At 44.4% G+C, this 19,700-nt stretch overlaps 1 protein-coding gene across 11 annotated transcripts in view; it reads left to right on the top strand.

Moving 5' to 3' along the window:
• LY9 (lymphocyte antigen 9) overlaps nucleotides 1–19,366 on the top strand; it is a 33,136-nt gene extending 13,770 nt beyond the window's left edge. For 2 of the 11 annotated variants that reach the window (XR_007148017.1, XR_007148016.1), the window contains 7 exons: nucleotides 8,487–8,762; nucleotides 9,257–9,562; nucleotides 10,662–10,931; nucleotides 12,183–12,290; nucleotides 13,174–13,227; nucleotides 15,481–16,180; nucleotides 19,166–19,243. Coding sequence is in view for 5 of the 11 variants with exons in the window: in XM_047839763.1 (XP_047695719.1) it covers nucleotides 8,487–8,762; nucleotides 9,257–9,562; nucleotides 10,662–10,931; nucleotides 12,183–12,290; nucleotides 13,174–13,230; nucleotides 15,442–15,734; nucleotides 16,109–16,180; nucleotides 19,166–19,234 (1,451 nt within the window). In the remaining 6 variants the exon portion in view is untranslated. Of the gene's footprint in view, nucleotides 1–8,401; nucleotides 8,763–9,256; nucleotides 9,563–10,661; nucleotides 10,932–12,182; nucleotides 13,017–13,173; nucleotides 13,231–15,441; nucleotides 16,190–19,165 lie in introns of those variants that run through there. The other 9 variants (XM_047839761.1, XM_047839763.1, XR_007148021.1 and 6 more) reach the window with 9 other exon arrangements.
• Nucleotides 19,367–19,700: the final 334 nt, after the last annotated feature.

Below are 19,700 nucleotides of genomic sequence, written 5' to 3'. Positions count from 1 at the left end.
GCACACATGAGTGGAGGAATGGACGGGAGAAAGGGGGTCCGAGGTTCTGAAGGGGGCTCTGCACTGAGAGCAGTGAGCCTGATGTGGGCTCGAACTCACAAACCATGAGATCATGACCTGAGCCAGTCAGATGATCAACCGACTGAGCCACCCAGACACCCTCATCATAAGTGTACTCTTAATCCCCTTCACTTAGTTCATCCATCGCCTACCCACCTCCCCTCTGACCAGCCATCAGTGTGTTCTCTGTAGTTAAGCATCTTTTTTTTTTTTTTGGTTGGTCTTTTTTTTCTTCATTCTGTTTCTTAATTTCCACATATGAGTGAAATCATATAGTATTTGTTTTTCTCTGACTTATTTCACTTAGCTAAATACTCTCTAGAGCCATCTATTGTTACAAATGGCAAGATTTCATTTGTTCTTATGGCTGAATAATATTCACTTATATATACCATATCTTCTTTATCCATTCATCTACCGATAGACACTTGGGCTGTTTCCATAATTTGGCTACTGTAGATAATGCTGCAACAAACATAGAGGTGCATATATCTTTTCAAATTAGTGTTTTCATATTCTTTGGGTAAATACCCAGTTGTGGAATTACTGGATCATATGTTAGTTCTATTTTTAATTTTCTGAGGAACCTCCATACTGTTTTCTGCAGTGGCTGCACAAGTTTGCATTCCCACCAACAGTGCACAAGTTTCCTTTTTCTCCACATCCTTACCAACACTTGTTGTTTCTTGTGTTTTTTTGTTTTAGCTATTCTGACAAGTATGATATGATGTCTCATTGTAGTTTCGATTTGCATTTCCCTGATGATGAATGATGATGACCAACTTTTTTTTTTTATCTATTTATTCTGAGACAGAAAGACAGAGAGAGAGACAGAGAAAGAGAGAATGAGCAGGGGAGGGGAAGAGGAGGAAGAGAGAGAATCCCAAACATGGGTTTCTGCATGGTCAGCAGAGCCATAAGATCATGAGAGTCAAAATCAAGAGTCGGTCGCTTAAACAGCTGAGCCACCCAGACGCCCCAAATATCTTTTCATGTGTCTGTTGGCATCTGGATGTCTTCTTTGGAGAAATGTCCGTTCATGTCTTCTGTCCATTTTTTAATTGGATTATTTGTTTTTTGGGTGTTCAGTTGTATAAGTTCTTTATATATTTTGGACACTAATCCTTCATCGAATACGTCATTTGCAAATATCTTCTCCCGTTCAATAGGTTGTCTTTTCGTTTCATTGATTGTTTCTTTTGAAGTGCAGAAACTTTTTATTTTGATGTAGTCCCAATAGTTGATGTTTGCTTTTGTTGCCCTTGCCTCAGGAAACATATCTACAAAAATGTTGGTATGGCCAATGTTAGAGAAATCACTACCTGGGCTCTCTTCTAGGATCTTTATGACTTAAAGTGTCACATTTAGGTCCTTAATCCATTTTGAGTTTACATTTGTATATGCTGTAAGCAGGTGGCTCAGTTTCTTTCTTTTGTATGTAGCTGTTCAGTTTTCCCAACAGTATTTATTGAAGAGATTGTCTCTTTCCCATTGGATATTCTTGCCTCCTTTGTCGAAGGCTAATTGATATATAATCATGGGTTTATTTCTGGGCTCTCTATTCTGTTCCATGCATCTCTGTGTCCATTTCTGTGCCAGTGCCATACTGCTTTGATTACTAAAGTTCTGTAGTATATCTTGAAATCTCGTATCATGATACTTCCAAGTTTGTTCTTCTTTTTCAAGATTGCTTTGGCTATTCAGGTTCTTGTGTGATTCCATACAAATTTTAGCATTGTTTGTTCTAGTTCTGTGAAAAATGCTGTTGGTATTTTGGCAGGGATTGCATTAAATCTGTATATTGCTTTGACTAACCTGGAAATTTAGTAATATTTGTTCTTCCAATCCATGAGCATGGAATATCTTTCCATTTATTTGTGTCTTCTTCAGTTTCTTTCATCAGTGTTTTACAGTTTTCAGAGTACAGATCTTTCACCTCCTTGGTAAAGTTTATTCCTGAGTATTTTATTAATTTTGGTGCAATTGTAAATGAGATTGTTTTCTTAATTTCTCTTTCTGCTGCTTCATTATTAGTGTATAGAAATGCGATGCACTTCTGTATATTGATTTTGTACCCTGCAGCCTTACTGAATTCATTTATCAGTTCTAGTGGCTTTTTTTTTTGGTGGAATCTTTAGGGTTTTCTACACATAGTATCATGTCATCTGCAAATAGTGAAAGTCTTACTTTTTTGTTACCAATTCAGATACATTTTCTTTTTCTTGTCTAATTGCTATGGCTAGGACATACAGTACTAGTTTGAATAAAAGTGGTGAGAGTAGACATCCTTTCTTGTTCCTGACCTTAGCGGAAAAGCTCTCAGTTTTTCACTATTAAGTATAACGTTAGCTGTGGGATTTTTTATATATGGGCTTATTTTGTTGAGGTGTGTTCCCTCTAAACCTACCTTGTTGAGGATTTTTATCATGAATGGATGTTGTTCTTTGTCAAATGCTTTTTTTGTATCTATTGAAATGATCAGATGCTTTTTATCCTTTCTGTGTCTATGGGATGTATCACGTCATTTGATTTGTGAATATTGAACCACCCTTGCATTCCAGGAATAAATCCCACTTGATCATGGTGAGTGATTTTTTTTAATGTATTGCTGGATTTGGTTTGCTAATTTTTTGTTGAGGATTTTTGTATCTATGTTCATCAGAAATAATGGGGCGCCTGGGTGGCGCAGTCGGTTAAGCGTCCGACTTCAGCCAGGTCACGATCTCGCGGTCCGTGAGTTCGAGCCCCGCATCGGGCTCTGGGCTGATGGCTCAGAGCCTGGAGCCTGTTTCCGATTCTGTGTCTCCCTCTCTCTCTGCCCCTCCCCCATTCATGCTCTGTCTCTCTCTGTCCCAAAAATAAATAAACGTTGAAAAAAAATTAAAAAAAAAAAAAAGAAATATTGACCTGTAGTTCTCTCTCTCTCTCTCTCTCTCTCTTTTGGTAGTGTCTTTATCTGGTTTGGAATCAGGGTAATGCTAGCCTCATAGAATGAATTTAGAAGTTTCCTTCCTCTTCTATTTTTTGGAATGGTTTGAGAATAATAGGCATTAACTCTTATTTAAATGTTTGGTAGAATTTATCTATAAAGATGTCAAGTCCTGGATTTTGTGTTTTGGAAGTTTTTTGATTATTGATTCAATTTCATTAATGGTAATCAGTCTGTTCAAATTTTCTATTTCTTCCTGATTCCGTTTTGGGAGGTTATATTTTCTAGGCATTTATCCATTTCTTCTAGATTGTGCAATTTATTGACATATAATTTTTCATAATATTCTCTTATAATCTTTTGTACTTCTGTGTGTCAGTTGTTATTTATCCTCTTTCATTTCAGATTTTGTTTACTTGAGTTTTCTCTCTCTCTCTCTCTCTCTCTCTCTCTCTGAGTCTAGCTAAAGGCCCATCAATTTTGTCGATCTTTTCAAAGAAATAGCTCCTGGTTTCATTGATCTGTTCTATTGTTTGTTTGTCTGTTTTGAAGTTTTGATTTCATTTGTTTCTGCTCTCATCTTGATTATTTCTTTCCTTCGACTGGTTTGGGGTTTTGTTTGTTCTTCTTTTGTAGCTCCTTTAGGTGTAAAGTTAGGTTGTTTATGTCAGATTTTTCTTGCTCCTTGATGTAGGCCTATATTGCTATAAACTTCCTTCTTAGAACAACTTTTGCTGCATCCCAAAGATTTTGGACTGTTGTGTTTTCATTTTCATTTTCTACGTGTATTTTTTTTTATTTCCTCTGATTTCTTGGTTGACTCGTTCATTGTTTAATAGCATGTTATTTAACCTCCATGTGTGTGTATTTTTTCCAAATTTTTTCTTGTCATTCATTTCTAGTTTCATAGTGTTGTGGTCAGAAAAGATACAGATATGACTTTGATTTTTTTAAGTTTGTTGAGACTGGTTTGGTGGCCAAGTATGTGACTTATTGTGGAGAATGCTGATAAGCACTTGAAAAGAATGTGTATTCTGCTGTTTTAGGATGAAGTGTTGTGAATATATCTATAGATCCATCTGTTCCAATATGTCATTCAAAGCCACTTGTTTCCTTGTTGATTTTCTGTTTGGATGATCTATCCATTGATGTAAGTGGGGTGTTAAAGGCCCCTACTAGTATTGTATTACTATCGATTACTTCCTTTTCTTTATGTTTGTTATTAGCTGCTTTATGTATTTGGGTACTTCTATATTGGGTTCATAAATATTTACAATTGTTATATATTCTCATTGGATTGTACCCTTTATGATTACATAGTGTCCTTTTTCTCTTGTCACACTCTTTGTTTTAAAGCCCATTTTGTCAATTATATAAGTATTGCTTTGCCAGCTTTTTTTTTTCATTTTCATTCACATAATCAATGATTTTCCATCACTTCACTTTTAATCTGCATGTGTCTTTAGGTTTGAAATGAGTCTCTCATAGGCAGCATATAAATAGATCTTGCTTTTTTTTTTTATCCATTCTGCCATGCTATGTCTTTTGACTGGAGCTTTCAGTCCACTTACATTCAAAATAATTATTGACAGGTATGTACTTACTGCCATTTTGTTGTTTGTTTTGTGGTTGTTTTTGTAGTTCTCTTTCTTCTCTGGCTCTCTTTCTCACCATTTGTTGGCTTTCTTAGTGATATACTTGGATTCTTTTCTGTTTATTTCCTTGCATATCTATCACTGATTTTTTATTTGTGGTTACCATTAGGTCTATATATAACATCTGTTTCATATAGCAGCCTATATTAATTTAGTGGTCATTTAAATTTGAACCTATTCTTTACTCATCTCCCTCCCACATGTTAGGTATATGGTGCCATACTTTACATCTTTTTATTTTGTGAATCCTTTGACTGATTTCTACAGATAAATTTATTTTTATTGCTTTTGTGCTTCCTACTTCTCTCACTCCTACTTATGATCTTTCCTTTCCATTCAAAGAGTCCCCTTTAACATTTCTTGCGGGGCTGGTTTAGTAGTCATGGATTCCCTTAACATTTGTCTGGGAAACTCCTTGTGTCTCCTTCTATTCTGAATAATAGCTTTGCCTGATAGAGTATTCTTGGTTGCAGGTTTTTTCCTTTCAGCACTTTGAATATATCATGCCACTCCCTTCTGTCCTGCAAAGTTTCTACTGAAAAATTAGCTCATAGCCTTATGGGATTCTCCCTTGCATGTAACTGTTTTCTTTTCTCTTGGTGTTCTTAAATTTTTCTCTTTATCACTACTTTTTGCCATTTTAATTCCTATGTGTTTTGGTGTGGACGTCCTTGGGAGATTTTGGGGGGCTGTGTCTCCTGGATCTGGATTTCTGTTTCAGAAATCAGATTCAGCAAGTTTTTACTATTATTTCTTCAAATTCTCTTCTCCTTCTGGGATCCTTATAGTGCTATTATTACACTTGATGGTGTTGCTGAGCTCCCGGTCTATTTTCTTTTTTTTTTTTTTTTTTTTTAATTATTTTTTTCCTCTGTTCAGCTTGATTGTTTTCCATTACTCTGTCTTCCATGTCACTGATCTGTTCTGCTTTCTCTGGTCTTTTTATTCCATCTGTGTATTTTTAATTTCAGTTGTTGGGTTCTTCTCTGTGTGGTTCTTTTTATGTTTTCTATCTCTTTTTTAAAGAGAGGTCTTCCACTCCACTGAGGTCCTCCACTCTTCTCAAGTCCAGTGAGTATCTTTATGACCATTACTCTAAATTCTTTATCAGACATACTACTTATCTCCATTTCTTTTATTTCTGTTGCCATGATTTTGTCTTGTTCTCTCATTTGGAACATAGTCTTCTGTTTCCTCATTTTATCTAACTCTCTGTATCTGTTTATATGTGGTAGGAAAGTCAGTTTCATCTCCTGCTCTTCAAAGTAGTGGCTTGGGGTGCCTGGGTGGCTCAGTCAGTTAAGCATCCAGCTTCAGCTCAGGTCATGATCTTACAGCTCATGAGTTCAAGCCCCATGTCAGGCTCTGTGCTGACAGCTCAGAGCCTGGAGACTGCTTCAGATTCTGTCTCCCTCTCTCCCTGCCCCTCCCTTGCTTGTGCTCTGTCTCTCTGTACATAAAATATAAATAAACATTTGGAAAAAGTAGTGGCTTTATGAAGAAGAGGACCTAGAGTGCCCTGCAGTGCAGTGTCCCTTGTTCACCAGAACTTGGAGCTTCAGGGGTGTCTCCTACGTGTGTTGTGTACGCCCTGCTGTTGTGGCTGAGCCACTTTTGCCTTCACTCCAGTCATCTGCAATGGCTGTCCTTTCCTGTTGTGGGCAGGGTTTGGTCCTTGTGTTGTTAGTGGGCCAATCTGGGGCCCTGGCCTTGAGTCAATTCAGACCAAGCATTTGCCAGAGATGCAGTAGCACTGAACTGCAGGGTGCTTTCCTTGTTTTGTTTCCAGAAAAGCTTTCATTGGTGGGCAAGGCCTGTAGTCAGACCAGATGTCTGTCCCCGGCCCATTGCTGGCCCCTGCTGGCACTGCTTGCACACTGCCAGGCTTGTGGCCTCACTTTGGATGGGCTCCACCCAAGAGTGCACTGGAGGGGGCAGGGCCACAAGAGAAAGCAGGGGCAGGCTTGGCAGCATTATCAAGGTTTGCGCTGGTTGGTTGCAGAAGGGGACCTATAGCCAATGGGAACCAGGCAGGCTGGGTTGAAGGGAACAGATCTGCAAAAGCGGTGGGGCCGGAGGAGGAGGGATTAGTGTGGAGGACAGGGTGTCTGGTGTTAGCAAGGTTTGTTCAGGTCTGCCATGGGAGGGGACCTAGAACAGAGGCATAACTGGAGAGGGCATATCTATGGGAGAATGCAGGGGTGGAGTGTGCGGCTAGCAAGTTAGGTATTAAGTGTTGGCCCTACACTGGTTCCCACAGGTGTCCATGTGTCTGGGCTGGCGGGCCAGGGAGGGATATGATTTCCACCAGCTCCCTCGTTCCTGGAGAAGCTCTCAACAATCTCTGCCCCTACAGCACACACTCTGAGATTAGTAAACAAATGCCTTTCCCATATATTACAGGGGTTTCAAACTGCTGCTTCTATGTTGTATCTCCAGAGCCGTTTGTGGTGCTGCCTTTTTAAGGGCAGGTACTCAGTTTCCTCTCCCCCTCCCAGAGCTGAGCCCACTGACTTTTAAAGTTTCAGGTGTTAGGGGACCTGGGTGGCTCAGTCAGTTGAGCATCTGACCTCAGCTCAGGTCATGATCTCACAGTTCGTGGGTTTGAGCCCCAAGTCAGGCTCTGTGCTGACAGCTCGGAGCCTGGAGCCTGCTTCAGATTCTATGTCTTCCTCTCTCTCTGCCCCTCCCCCACTCATGCTCTGTCTCTCTCTTTCTCAAAATTAGACATTAAAAAATAATGTTTAAGTTCCAGGTGTTAAGCCCCACTGATTGTAAGAACTCATGAAATTAGGCCCCACTGTTTTTCAAAACTAAATGTTATAAGGACTCATCTTCCCTGTATAAGAGTCTGTTTCTGTCCCCTCTTGCACCTTCCCTCCCTTGGACAGTCCTGTGTGTCCATTTAGCTCCCAACTGCATCTCTGCCCTCCCCACCCTCTTTGATGTGACCTCTTCTATACATCAGCTGTGGAGAGTTTGTTCTGCTAGTCTTCAGGTCGTTTTCTGGGTTATTTACGTTGATGTGGGTGCTACCTGGTTGTATCCATGGGACAAAGTGAGCTTGGGGTCCTCTTACTTGGGGTCCATCTTCCCCAGAAATCCAATATGTTGTTAGATTTTTAAAGGGTTCAGAACAGTATATATAGTATGCTATCATGTATGCATCTATACCTAGGATATTTCTAGAAAGATCAACAAGAAATGCCTCGGAATAATTCCTGGGGAGAGGAAATAGGTGTCTGGGACAAGATAGCTTGCTTTTTAAATTATATACTCTTTCGTGTATCTTTTCAATTTTATGTATTACTAATTCCCCAAAAAAGCAAACTTAAACACACACCTGTACACACACACACACACACAGTGGATAGGGGAAATGGAACAAAAGGGAAGGAAAGGACTAGGAAGGAGTTCTGGAAGCACAACGGGTCATAAATTCAGATCAAAAGACAAAAGGAATTCAAAAATCTAGAGGCAGAGCTCCCTACTCCACAGTGTTTGGGGCTGACTCATTTATCCATTTATTCACCAAACATTCAAGAGTGACTTTCAGGGGCCGAGCCTGTGTTAGACGTCCAGGCACAGGCATTGGCCCTGTCCTCAAGTAGTTCAGATACTGATGGGGAGGGGAGTAATCAGTCATGTTGAGTCATGGAAGTAACACCTGTCGAGGATCTATGGAAATGTAGAAAAGAGGCAGTCTAGCCTGAAAACTTCCCCTTGAAGGATGCTGACTTCTTCCTTCTCTGCCTAGCTCTTCTGTCATCATCACCTTCTTCTCTCAGCCTTGTCCTGCTGCAGAAGGAATGTGAGTAGTCTCATTGCTGTTGTCCATACAGAGCAGGTGCAGGTGCCTCGAGTTGTTGTGAAGTCCGTGAACATGTCTGATAGTGCCTCCTGCAACATTACCTTGATTTGCTCTGTGGAGAGGGCAGGGACAAGTGTTCTGTACAGCTGGACCCCGAAGAACACCCATGCTTCTGAATCCCATGGGGCCTCCACCATCACCATCTACTGGATGCCATGTGACCCAGACCTGCCATACACCTGCACAGCCAGGAACCCAGTCAGCCAGAGCACCTCCGGCCCCATCCATGTCCGGCAGTTCTGTACAGGTACAGGTTCCACTTAGGCCCTCCTGGCGATTCCAGAAAGTCTCAGTAGCTATGGAACCCTGCCAGGGTTCTGGCAGGACACAGGTGGAATAGGGAAGCAAGAAGATAGGCTTGAAGACCCCTCGTACTCTACCATCTGAGGCCTGAGAGAGATTGATGGGGCATCTAGGAACTACCAGGGAACTGAAACTCTAAGGGTAGAACAAGGGAAGGGAAGAGAGTTTGGATGAAGAGATCCAGTTTGTTCTTTGCTTGGGTGGGGGTATCCCCTGGGGTCTCCTCAGAAGGTCAGGAAGGGCAGGAGAGGACTGGGTATGTGAAAGGCAGAGCCAGGTGCATATCTGTCTGTGACAAGTGTTCCGCAGGGATGCCTCATGATAGGAAGGGAAAGGGGGTGTGGGCAGGAAAGCATGTGGGACTTCAGTCTCCTTCAGGCAGGCTGAGGGTTAATAGGGCCAGTAACTAAAGTCACAATGTCTCATCTCTGATTGCAGCTCCGGGAGCCTCCAGAGGAGGATCAACGGGGGAGACAGTGGTGGGGATCCTCGGGGAGTCAGTCACCCTCCCCCTAACACTCTCGGCCAGTCACTACGTGAACAACATTGTCTGGATGTTTAACACATCTATTATCACCAAAAAGCAGGAAGTGAAGCCCAAGATTCCTGACAAGAACTCTGGCCAAGACTACTCCCTGAAGATTGGCCAGCTAAAGATGGAGAATGCTGGCCACTACTATGCCTATGTGTGTTCAAAGGCCTCCAGAGTCATCAGCAGAAAACATTTCACCCTGCTCATCTACCGTGAGTTTCTGAGCAGAGCGCTAAGCATTAGATTCCTTCCCTGAAATGTTTCTCCTCTTTGCTGCTTTCCCTGCCTCCTGCTTCCCTCAAGCCTCTCCTCCTACCAAAATGCCTCAGGCCACCTGAACAACTATTGGGTCCACACCAGTCAACTCACAGGAGGAAAAATTTTTAACCAGCAGCTGGGCAAAATCCACCTACCAATGTCCCCCTTCTAGACTTCCAGTTAGGTCTCCACCATCCAACTTTCAATACTCGCCACTGTTTTCCTGCATCGCTTATCGTTTTTTTTTCTTTTATATATATAGAATATTATCATTTTTGAATAAGAGAACAGCTGGCTGGAGTGGAATTGGAGAAGACTGAGGAGAAAGCCTTTAGTGTCCAAAGACCCTCTGACCCCCAACGAGGGCTGCTTGGCTCTCCTGTCATCACATCCCCTGCCTGGGTTTGTTGATGTCTAAGTAGCTGAAAAGAGTCACTGTCCATGGTTCTGCTAAAGTATGCTGGAAGTCAGCTAGTCCACGTCGATAGCAGCTGTGACTCAAATCTAATTTTTTTTAAGCAAGAAGATTTAGTAAAAATAATAATGCATTGGGAACAACTGATGCCCATCTTACATTTCTGTTAAAATTGCTAACATTTATTGGGCACTAACTCTGTGTCAGTGCTGCACTCACCCCTCTACACTTTATCTCCTGAATAAAAAAAGAACTTAGACGATGGCACCTCAGCACATAAGCCTTGAAGAGTCTTTGGAGCACATGGAATGTTGTGCTTACTTGTGTGGAAGGGTTTGCTCGTCCTTCACAGGGTACTCCATAGAATGATGTGGTATCTTTGTTTTTCTACTTTTTATTAACTCCTTTAACATCCGAGCATCCAAGCATCCAAGAGTTGAACTGATATGTCTGAGATTTCATGGCCACTAAGGGAAAGGCCAAGTGCACTCCAAAATGTCTGTGACTCCTGGAGGCACTTTCTCAGCCCTAAGGCAGTTCCAACACACAATTTCATGAGCATATTCTGAATGAGTAAAGACGTGGTGACTGCCCAGTGGGTGGGCCTGACTCTACATTAGGTCTTTCTCCCCACACAGGGAGGCTGAAGAAGCCAAAAGTTACCGGGAGCCTTGAGCTCACTGAGGATGGCATCTGCAGGGTCAGCCTGACATGTTCAGTGGAGGACAGTGGACACAATGTGACATACTTATGGACCTTCCTACAGAAAGGAACTGTCATGTCCCAAGGGGGATCTCACCTCAATATCTCTTGGAGAAGTGATGAAAATCATCCCAACTTCACATGTACCACCAGGAACCCTGTCAGCAAGAGCTCCCAGTCATTTCTTCCCGGTGACATCTGCCCAGGTTGCCTTGGATCCAAGAGTCTGCATTCTGAGTGGTTCTTTATGAAGTGCAGCGAAGGAGTGTGGGCGAGAGTACTTTAGAGTAGCACATTCCAATAGAAATATAATGGAAACCACACATGGAATTTACATTTTCTAATAGCCACATTAGATAAAGCAAAAAGCAACAAGTAACATTAACTTCAGTGATATATTTTGCTTAACCCGCTATATCCAAATATCATCATTTCAATATGTAGCCAATATGCAATTATCCTGGAGATAATTTACATTTCATGTTGTGCTAAATCTTTGAAATCTGGTACGTTTTTACACTAACAGCACATCTCAATTCAGATGCCAAATTTTCATGGGAAGTACTTGATCTGTATTCAGATTTCATAAAACTTAGAGTTGAAAAGCTAGATTTACATATCCAAGTTGCTCCAAACCTACTTATCAGGTTTTTCAATAAGAAATTGAATAGCCATACTTCAATTTCAATTTTTAAAAATTAAATAAAGTAAGCAATTCAGCTCCAGAGTCAACCTGGCCACATTCCAATGGCTCCTGCCATGGCTCGTGGCCACTATACTTGAGAGTAGAAGCAAGAAATGAAGCCCTGGTGGCTCTTACTAGATGCCAGGCACTAGTCTAGGTCCTTGTGAGTTTTAACACAGTCAGCTTTACAATAATCTTATGTGGCAAATATTCTTATCATTCTCCATTACATGAAGAAACCGAGACTCAGAAAGTATAAGGGACTTGAGCAAGGCCACACAACAAAAGCATGATTGAAACCCTGAGCTCTGTTCTGCTCTAGAAGGAAGTAGAAAAAAGGAAGGTTTCCCTAGAATGTGACAAGGCTAGGTCAGGCTAGCAGATGGATTTAGAGCCCAATTAAGTGGGAATTTTGACTCTGTCTTGAGCCTGGAACTGCCCTTATATCATTGACAGAAAGGAGCAGTGTAGTGTGATGGATAAGGGTGTTTAAGAATCAGGCAGCCTACGTTCAAATCCCGTTCAGGATGAACTCTGCGACACTGGGCAAGGGGCTCTACCTAGAGACAGTGTCTGTCATAAGACAGACTATAGCTTCTTGTCCAGAACAATACCTGCTCAATGAATAGTTGTAGAATGAATGAAAAGGAATATGCTCTGCAATAGCATGAAATTTTAAGAGGCAGGTAGGATGGTCATTATGCTGTGTCCACTGATGGTTCCAACCTCTCTACCATTATTTATACTAATACCATTCATTTCCTCTCCAAAGGGCACGAGAGAAACATGAAGCTCTACATTGGACTCTCCTTGATGGCTCTTATTCTTCTGTGCTTTGGGATCTCCATCTGGTGGTGCATGTGGAAGCAAAAAGGACGGCGTGGGTTTCTGAGATCAATGGCATCTGCCCTAGGCCATATCCTGGGACCTTTGCAGGCTTGTCTGTCCTCTCATGATCCCCCCTCCCCCACACTCCTTTCCGCACCACCCCCCCCCCGCCCCTCCTCCGTCTATCCGAAGACCTCATTTCTTCTCAGAGTGATGGGGAGGAGGGGTGCTCATTGTGGGGAAGGCAGGGAAGGAGCTGGCCTTAGGGACAAACGTTACCAGAGACTCAAAAATGACCAGAGCTCTCCATCTCTCACCCCTACTTTGTCCTTCGAGCCAGCTTAGTTCTTTCCTACTGACCCCAGCTGACGTGTGGGGTGGAGTGTACCACAACACAACAATTGCTCTCTCCAGACGCACACCTACTAGGAGATACGCCACCAGGAAGAGAAAAAAGAGGTTTCCCTCCAACTCTCATTTGAAAGATCTCTCATTGGCCTGGCCTCGGGTCATGTGACCATGGCTTGGCCCAATCACGTGGCCAAGGGGATTAGCTATTATGATTGGCAGCTCCCTCGGAATCTCATATTGCAGTGGAAATGGACTAGTTCCCAGAAAGAGCCTATTGGTTAGAACACGTAGGATCCCTGGAATAACTGATGCGAGCCAACAAACCAATCTGAGGAGTGGCTACCACAGATGGGGCAGAGGGATGGCAGGAGGCTCCAGGGCCGCCTTCTCAGCTGAAGATGACCTTAGACTCTGGTCGCCCTTTCACGTAGGTTCCTGCTCACATCAGGGTTCACCTCCTCCCTAAAGCCTTTTCCTTGACCGTGTCCCCAGAAATCTCTCCCCATCTGTTTCGATGCTCACAAAATCAGACGCCTCTCTCCTCACAGCCCTATTGATAAATCTTCTCTACTTTGGTTTCTCAGACTCAGTCCCAGACTCCAGCTCCAACCAAGCTGAAACCCCAGCGGATGCGCCAGGTAATATCCCCAATGACACAGGCTATGGGGTCCCTGGGCCCAATGGGAGCTCCAAGGCCTGGCTATTTATTCTATGTGGTCTGCCAACCAGCGACATGAGTATCACCCAGGAGCTTGTTAGAAACGCAAATCTTGGGCCCCACCCCAGAACACTGAGCTCTAGTCCGCATCTTCACAAGGTGAATCATATACCTGTTAAAGTCTGAGAAATAATGTGGTTTGGAGAAGGAAGGCGGTTTGGGGTACAGAAACCACAATGAGGATGGACTCCAGAAAGAAGGTGACCAAAGCTAGGAGAGGCAGCCTGCCCTCTGGGGTCTCTAGAGCTCCTCAGGCTTTGATCACTATCACTTGAACTTAGCCTCTGATGAGGGTGGAGTCATTTTCCTCATTCTGAGAATGGAGACACAAAGGCCAGATAGAATGGCAAATCTGCGGCAGAAGCCAAACTAAAACCCAATGAAAATTAAACCCGTGAGACCGTCTAGACACCTATGACCCAAGAGCATCACTGAGGAAGTAGTTTCCCAATTTCTGAAAAAGCTAAGGCATGCTTTCTTCAAACAAAATACTGCGCAACACCCCAACAGCACAAAGTGTGTGAAGGCGGGCCTGTCCTGACAGGTGTTGGGGTGGTGAGCTGAGATGCCTGCGTCTTACCTTCCCACCCCCGTTCCCATCCCTTGGTGTCCTCAATTACCACCTTGAACTCTAAGCTCTGGAGTTCTAAGGAATCCCCAGACTCCACCCACTCAAACAAGTCCTGCTTTTAAAAACCCCTGGTGACCCCTCCTGGAGGAGATCCCCCATGGAGATGTACTAAGAGGAGGGACTGGGTGGGAGGCCAGGGGCTCAAATAATCCAACAGTGCAGGCTTCTCTGAAGAAAAGTATAACCAAGAGAAAGGGGCCAAGAAACAGGACTGAGGCTAAGGGTGGAGCTTCCCACCAGCTACCTCCTCACAGCTGGCAGGGCGGACCCTGGTCTCCCCCAGCCTGTGCCCTCATTCCTTGGCACCCTGGGCACAGTAGGAGGAGTAAGGTAGTACTGGGGACACCACTGTCACCCCTGCCCTTCCGCCCTCCCCAGCGCACCTTTCCTCCACTCCCATGGTCTGCTTCTTTAACCTCTCCACCATCTCTCCAAAGCCTCTCCATCTTCTGTCACTGCCTAGGTTCATGCTGTCACCATTTTTTTTTGTTTTATTGAATAGGATTTTTTTTTAATTGAAAACTCATATAGTCACATGGTATACAATGAAATCTCCTTCCAAATCCCAATCTCCTAGTCTCTCCAGTGGCCTTCATTGTTGGGATGTATTTCTAAATCCTTTCAGAGCCTTTTAATGCATTTACAGGCATCAGATACATTTGTGCGTGCGTGCATGTACGTGTGTGTGGTGGGTACGTGGGTGGGTGCCCTTCATTTAATTACACATATGGAAGCAATCTGTAACATTTTTCTAAAACTTGCTTTTTGAATTTAACAGAATATCCTAGTAATACTAACATGTATATGAAGACTGTCTCCCATTTATTCCATCCTACGGATGTGCCTTAATTTATTTCACCAGACCTCATCACTAGACATTCCCATTCCTTGTTACTTCTTCCCTAAAATAGCGTACTAGTTTCCTAACTGGCCATGCCTTCTCCTTCCTATCCCTCCTCCTTCAAGAGCAGGTCTGGGGCACCTGGGTGGCTCAGTTGGTTAGGCATCTGACTCTTGATTTCGGCTCAGTTCATGATCTCACAGTTGTGAGATGGAGCCCCACGTCGGGCTCCTGGTTGGGCAAGGAGCCTGCTTAAGATCCTTTCTCCCCTCTCTCCCTTTGCCTCTCCCCCGCTCACTCACATGCCCATGTGCATTCTCTCTCGAAAAAAAAAAATAAATAAAACAAAATAAAATAGAGAAGAGCAGGCATAATGACCTTTGTGTTTTCCCAGAGTACCCATCATGGCACTTATGATGGTTCACCCAATGGGGCCACTTCTGCTCCCTGAGAGTTGCTAAGTCGTCACACGTGAATGCTTGAAGGGAAGGAGGAAGGGAGAGTGGGATGGAACCCCCTAAGGGAAGACTGGAGAACAACCTCTCCTCCAGTTCTTAAGGCCTCACCCGGGGTAGAAGTCAGAGTAGCTTGGCTCCTTCCACAAAACAAGAAAGAGGGGGGCGGCCATACTTTCTACCGACCCTGCACAATGTGTTCAAAACTCACCGCTGGCCACACACTGTGCAACATGCTCTCCCAAGGGTATGAGAAGCTGGACACTCTTCTCAAGACTGCCAAGCAACGGTCTAGGCCCCCCTCTGCCACCAGCTCTGACAGCAGTGGAACAACCGAGGAGACGACAGACATGGTCAAGGCTGGAAGATACCAGGAGGACACTGGACCTGACTCGGCTTCTGAGAGGCAAGCAGAGTACGATCTCGTCATGCTGAGGAATGCACCTGCACCTACGGCCCAAGACTACACGGTGTATGCGCAAGTATTCCTCAACTTGCAGGTGAGCCCTTTTGACCAGTACACCTTCCCTCCTGCTCCAGTTCTAACACCATCCAATATCCTGGATGACTTAGTCCCCCCACACGGGGAGCCAGGACCAGCAGCACACGGGCAGACAAGTGTGGCTCTGCTCATGTTAACCAAACCTTGGGATCCCTTGGAGTGAAGGAGCTCGTCCTCGGCTCCCAATCTTGGGCCATTAATAAGGGAGATGTCAAACAACCAGAAGCACTGTACCCACCGCACTAAGACAGCCACCGCCCTCTGTGTGAAATCTGAACCTGGTGGGTGTCCCCTCTCCTTAGGGGATGAGAGTGACACCCTGAAAAGCTCTCATCTGGTGCGTACAGATAGTCTGATGTTGATCTGTTACAGGGAAAGACCCTAGTTCCTCAACAGAAAGAGGGTTCGGCCACAATCTACAGCTGTATCCAGACACCTCAGAAGGTGAGAACAATTGTCTCTGTATCCCGAGGCTCTTAAAGTAAGGAATTATTGTGCAGACCATTTTAACTGAAAGTCCTAGATTCCCATGGCAAAGGAGCTTAAGTCCTACCCACTATCCACCCCCCCCCCCCCAGACACACTCCGTGGTCAATAGAGATGCTTACACAAATGTTTCCGATTTATATGTGTTTGGCCAAAGGCTAAACATTTCTAATTGAATTAATAATATTTTAGACTGATTATTCTTACCACTAACTAGCATAAGGGGCTGCAAACACAAATAGTGTATAATCTATGTATATTTCTAAATCTATTTCTTTTTTTTTCCTTTTTCTATAGCTAATCTTTATTGCTTACATTGTGCCAGGAATTGTGCTAAATGCTTCACAAGTTGTTGTTGTTGTTATTGTTGTTTTTAATGTTTACTTATTTTTGAGAGGGGGAGAGAGAGAGAGAAAGAGAGAGAGCAAGCAGGAGAGGGATAGAGAGAGGGGGAGGCAGAATCTGAAGCAGCTCCAGGCTCTAAGCTGTCAGCACAGAGCCCGAGGTGGGGCTCGAACTCACGAACGGTGAGATCATGATCTGAGCTGAAGTCGCATGCTTCACCAACTAAGCCACCCACATGCCTCCTAAATCTATTTCTAACCCATCTCAATCCACCAAAATGGCAATTTCCCCAAATAATTAGAAATTAGCCAAGAGTCCAATGCCAAGATGTTTTGGAGAATGTGCCATTAACTACAACACATTGGTTTTATTGTGGTGTTAAAAGATCCCTTAATGGTAGAACTTACCATTAAATAATAATAATAACCCACTTTAACACGAAATTTTACAGTTTACAAAACATTGATATTCTCGCATGATCCTTAGGACAGCTCTATAAATGTGCTGTCATCCCGAAGCCGAGATCCGGAGAAGTTAAATTTGCCTAAAGTCATACAGATAGTAGTTGGACTTTAAGTATTAAAAAACCACAAGGAGCTTTAAAATAATCCTGAGTAATCTTAAACAATTAACCTTGGCTTGAATCTAGCTGCCTGCTTCACTTTCACTTCCCTGAGAACATTGGGTTCATATATACTTTTGCTTTCAAATCTCCAGAATTCCCTCCCTGTTTTCCTCCTTGTTTTAACATGTCCAAACAAGATTTTTTAAATGAGTATTTTATTTATTTTGAGAGAGAGAGAACGTGCAAGCAGGGGAGAAGCAGAGAGAGGGAAAGAGAGAACCCCAAGCAGGCTCCAAGCTCAGCGTGGAGCCCAACACGGGGCTCGATCTCACGACCCTGAGATCATGACCTGAGTCAAAACCACGAGTCGGATGCCCCACTAACTGAGCTGCCCAGGTACCCCCAAAACAAGACTTTAAAAAAGAAGAGCCCTCAAAGCTTTTCAGTTATGCTACTTCCCTGTGATTGATGAATCAATCAGTACACATTTATTGAACACCTTTGGTTTGCCCAGAACTGGGCTGAGTGCTCTGGGGATTCAGATGTGTTTAAGGCACCATCCTAAACCTTGAAGACCTGTTGTCTTATTGGCTTTCGGTGAAGGAGTGGAGTTGCTTCAGTCACCTGCAGGGGCAAGGAAAACACTCTACATTAGTTGGGCAGTTCCCAAGCGTTTTCCAGACATTGGAAGCGGAAGATACCACTGCACTGAGGTAGACAGGAAAGGCTCCACGAAAAAATTAATTTGAATTAGACCTTAAAAGATGGATAGAGGGGCGCCTGGGTGGCTCAGTCCGTTAAACATCCGACTCCAGCTCTGGTCATGATCTCGTGGTTCGTGGGTTTGAGCCCCAAATCGCGCTCTGTGCTGATGGTGCAGAACCTGCTTGGGATTCTCCCTCCCTCTCTCTCTCTACCCCTCCCCCACTTGGGTACCCTCATGTACACACACTCTCTCTCTCTCTCTCTCTCTCAAATAAACTTGAAAAACTGGACAGAATTTGCTCAGTAAAAGTTTGTGCAGATGTGTAGCTCAGTTCAACCATCATTGGCCTCCTGTCCTGTCTTGTGGGAACGTGGCCTATGCTGAGCCAGTAAGGGATGTCACCTATGGCCTTGAGGCCACACCTGTACTTTTCGCTGGATTCTCTCTGACCTGGGCCTCTGTGTTTGGGCCAACACTGGTCAATCTTAAAGTCAGGGACGTCAGTCCCTGCTCTGAGTTTCAGAATGGCCTGGAGTCCCCACGTGTCCGGTCAGTGGTACGTGGGTCCCACCCCAGGGACTCCAGACCCCTGCAGCCACCCTCATCCACAGCCTAAGTGAAAAGCAATGCATTTCCCCAGCCAAGGCCTTAACAGGATTTATCCCTTGCCTTCAGAATTTTGAGGACCCGTCCTGATTCCAGGTCCCCTAAGGCTCTCGTTGCCCACTTGGGCAGGAAATTCTCAAACTTATTTTCTGACCCAAGTCCCGGCACGACATCTCGAAGGTTTATGCCACCGTCAAGCTATTGCCGGCCCCCCGCCTCCCCGCCTCCCCTGCTCCCTGCATCTGCTCACATCTCAACTGTTCCTCAGAGCCCTCCCTGAACAGTCTCCAACAAGGAGGTCTCAGAACCTTGGGACCACGAAGGCCTACTGGTCTGGGCCATGACTTTGATCCATAATCTCTGCCACCCGAAATAGCTTGACATCTTTACATTCTCCAGCTGGGCCAGAGGCTGAGTTCATTAGACCATGGCTTCTTGAGAGCGAGGCCTTTTATTGTCATTTTTGTAGCCCCCTCACCTTGCAGCGCTAAACTGTCCTCTCTCTCCCTCGCGGAGAGCCTAGCCAACTTCCCATTAGGAGAGTCCCCATAAATGCCTGCCGTCAGCTCGATGGATTGTTCCATTGCTGGGCCAGTCCATATGATCCGACTTCTACACCATGGACCTGGCCTCATCTCCCTCTCTCACCGGCACAGGGGCGAGGAAACCAGCGCCTCCCAGGCTTTATTAACCATATTCTTGCGTGTCTTTTGGCTCACAGGTGGTGCCACCACCACAGCAGAATGATCTGGAGTCTCCTGAAACCCCTACCTATGAAAATGTGGACTGAAAAGAAAAGCAGCTGCTGCTTCTCTCCCTGCGGTCGGAGAGGGTTCTGGACTGTGTAGGGCCTGGCGCTCTTACAGACAGAGCACTTCAGAACTGCCTTCAGCATCTCAAAGGTGCCTGGGTTTGACCCCCGCCCTTCCTTTCACCCTTGTAACTTCCCAAGCCCATGAACATATCAGACACAGGCTCCTTCTTGGAGTCCCTGGCCTTCAAGATGCCCCTGCTCCATCCATCTCCACGCAGGCTCAGTTTCCCCCCTCAGTTCAGATGCACCACCTTAGAGCTTTGCCAAGGCTGGCCACATGTGGCTGAAAGGGCCCTGGACCTTCACACCATCTTCTAAACAGGTGATAAAATGGATCCAACAGATATTCCCACTCATGGGCACAAAGATCTGTGTAAAATTATGTCCACTGCAGTATCTTTTAAAATAGAAGGACAGAGGGGCACCTGCGTGGCTCGGTCGA

This window comes from Prionailurus viverrinus, chromosome F1 (assembly GCF_022837055.1).
Source record: "Prionailurus viverrinus isolate Anna chromosome F1, UM_Priviv_1.0, whole genome shotgun sequence".
Lineage (NCBI taxonomy): Eukaryota > Metazoa > Chordata > Mammalia > Carnivora > Felidae > Prionailurus > Prionailurus viverrinus.
The sequence above is the reverse complement of the archived record's forward strand: the minus strand, read 5'-3'. Positions and strand labels throughout refer to the sequence as shown.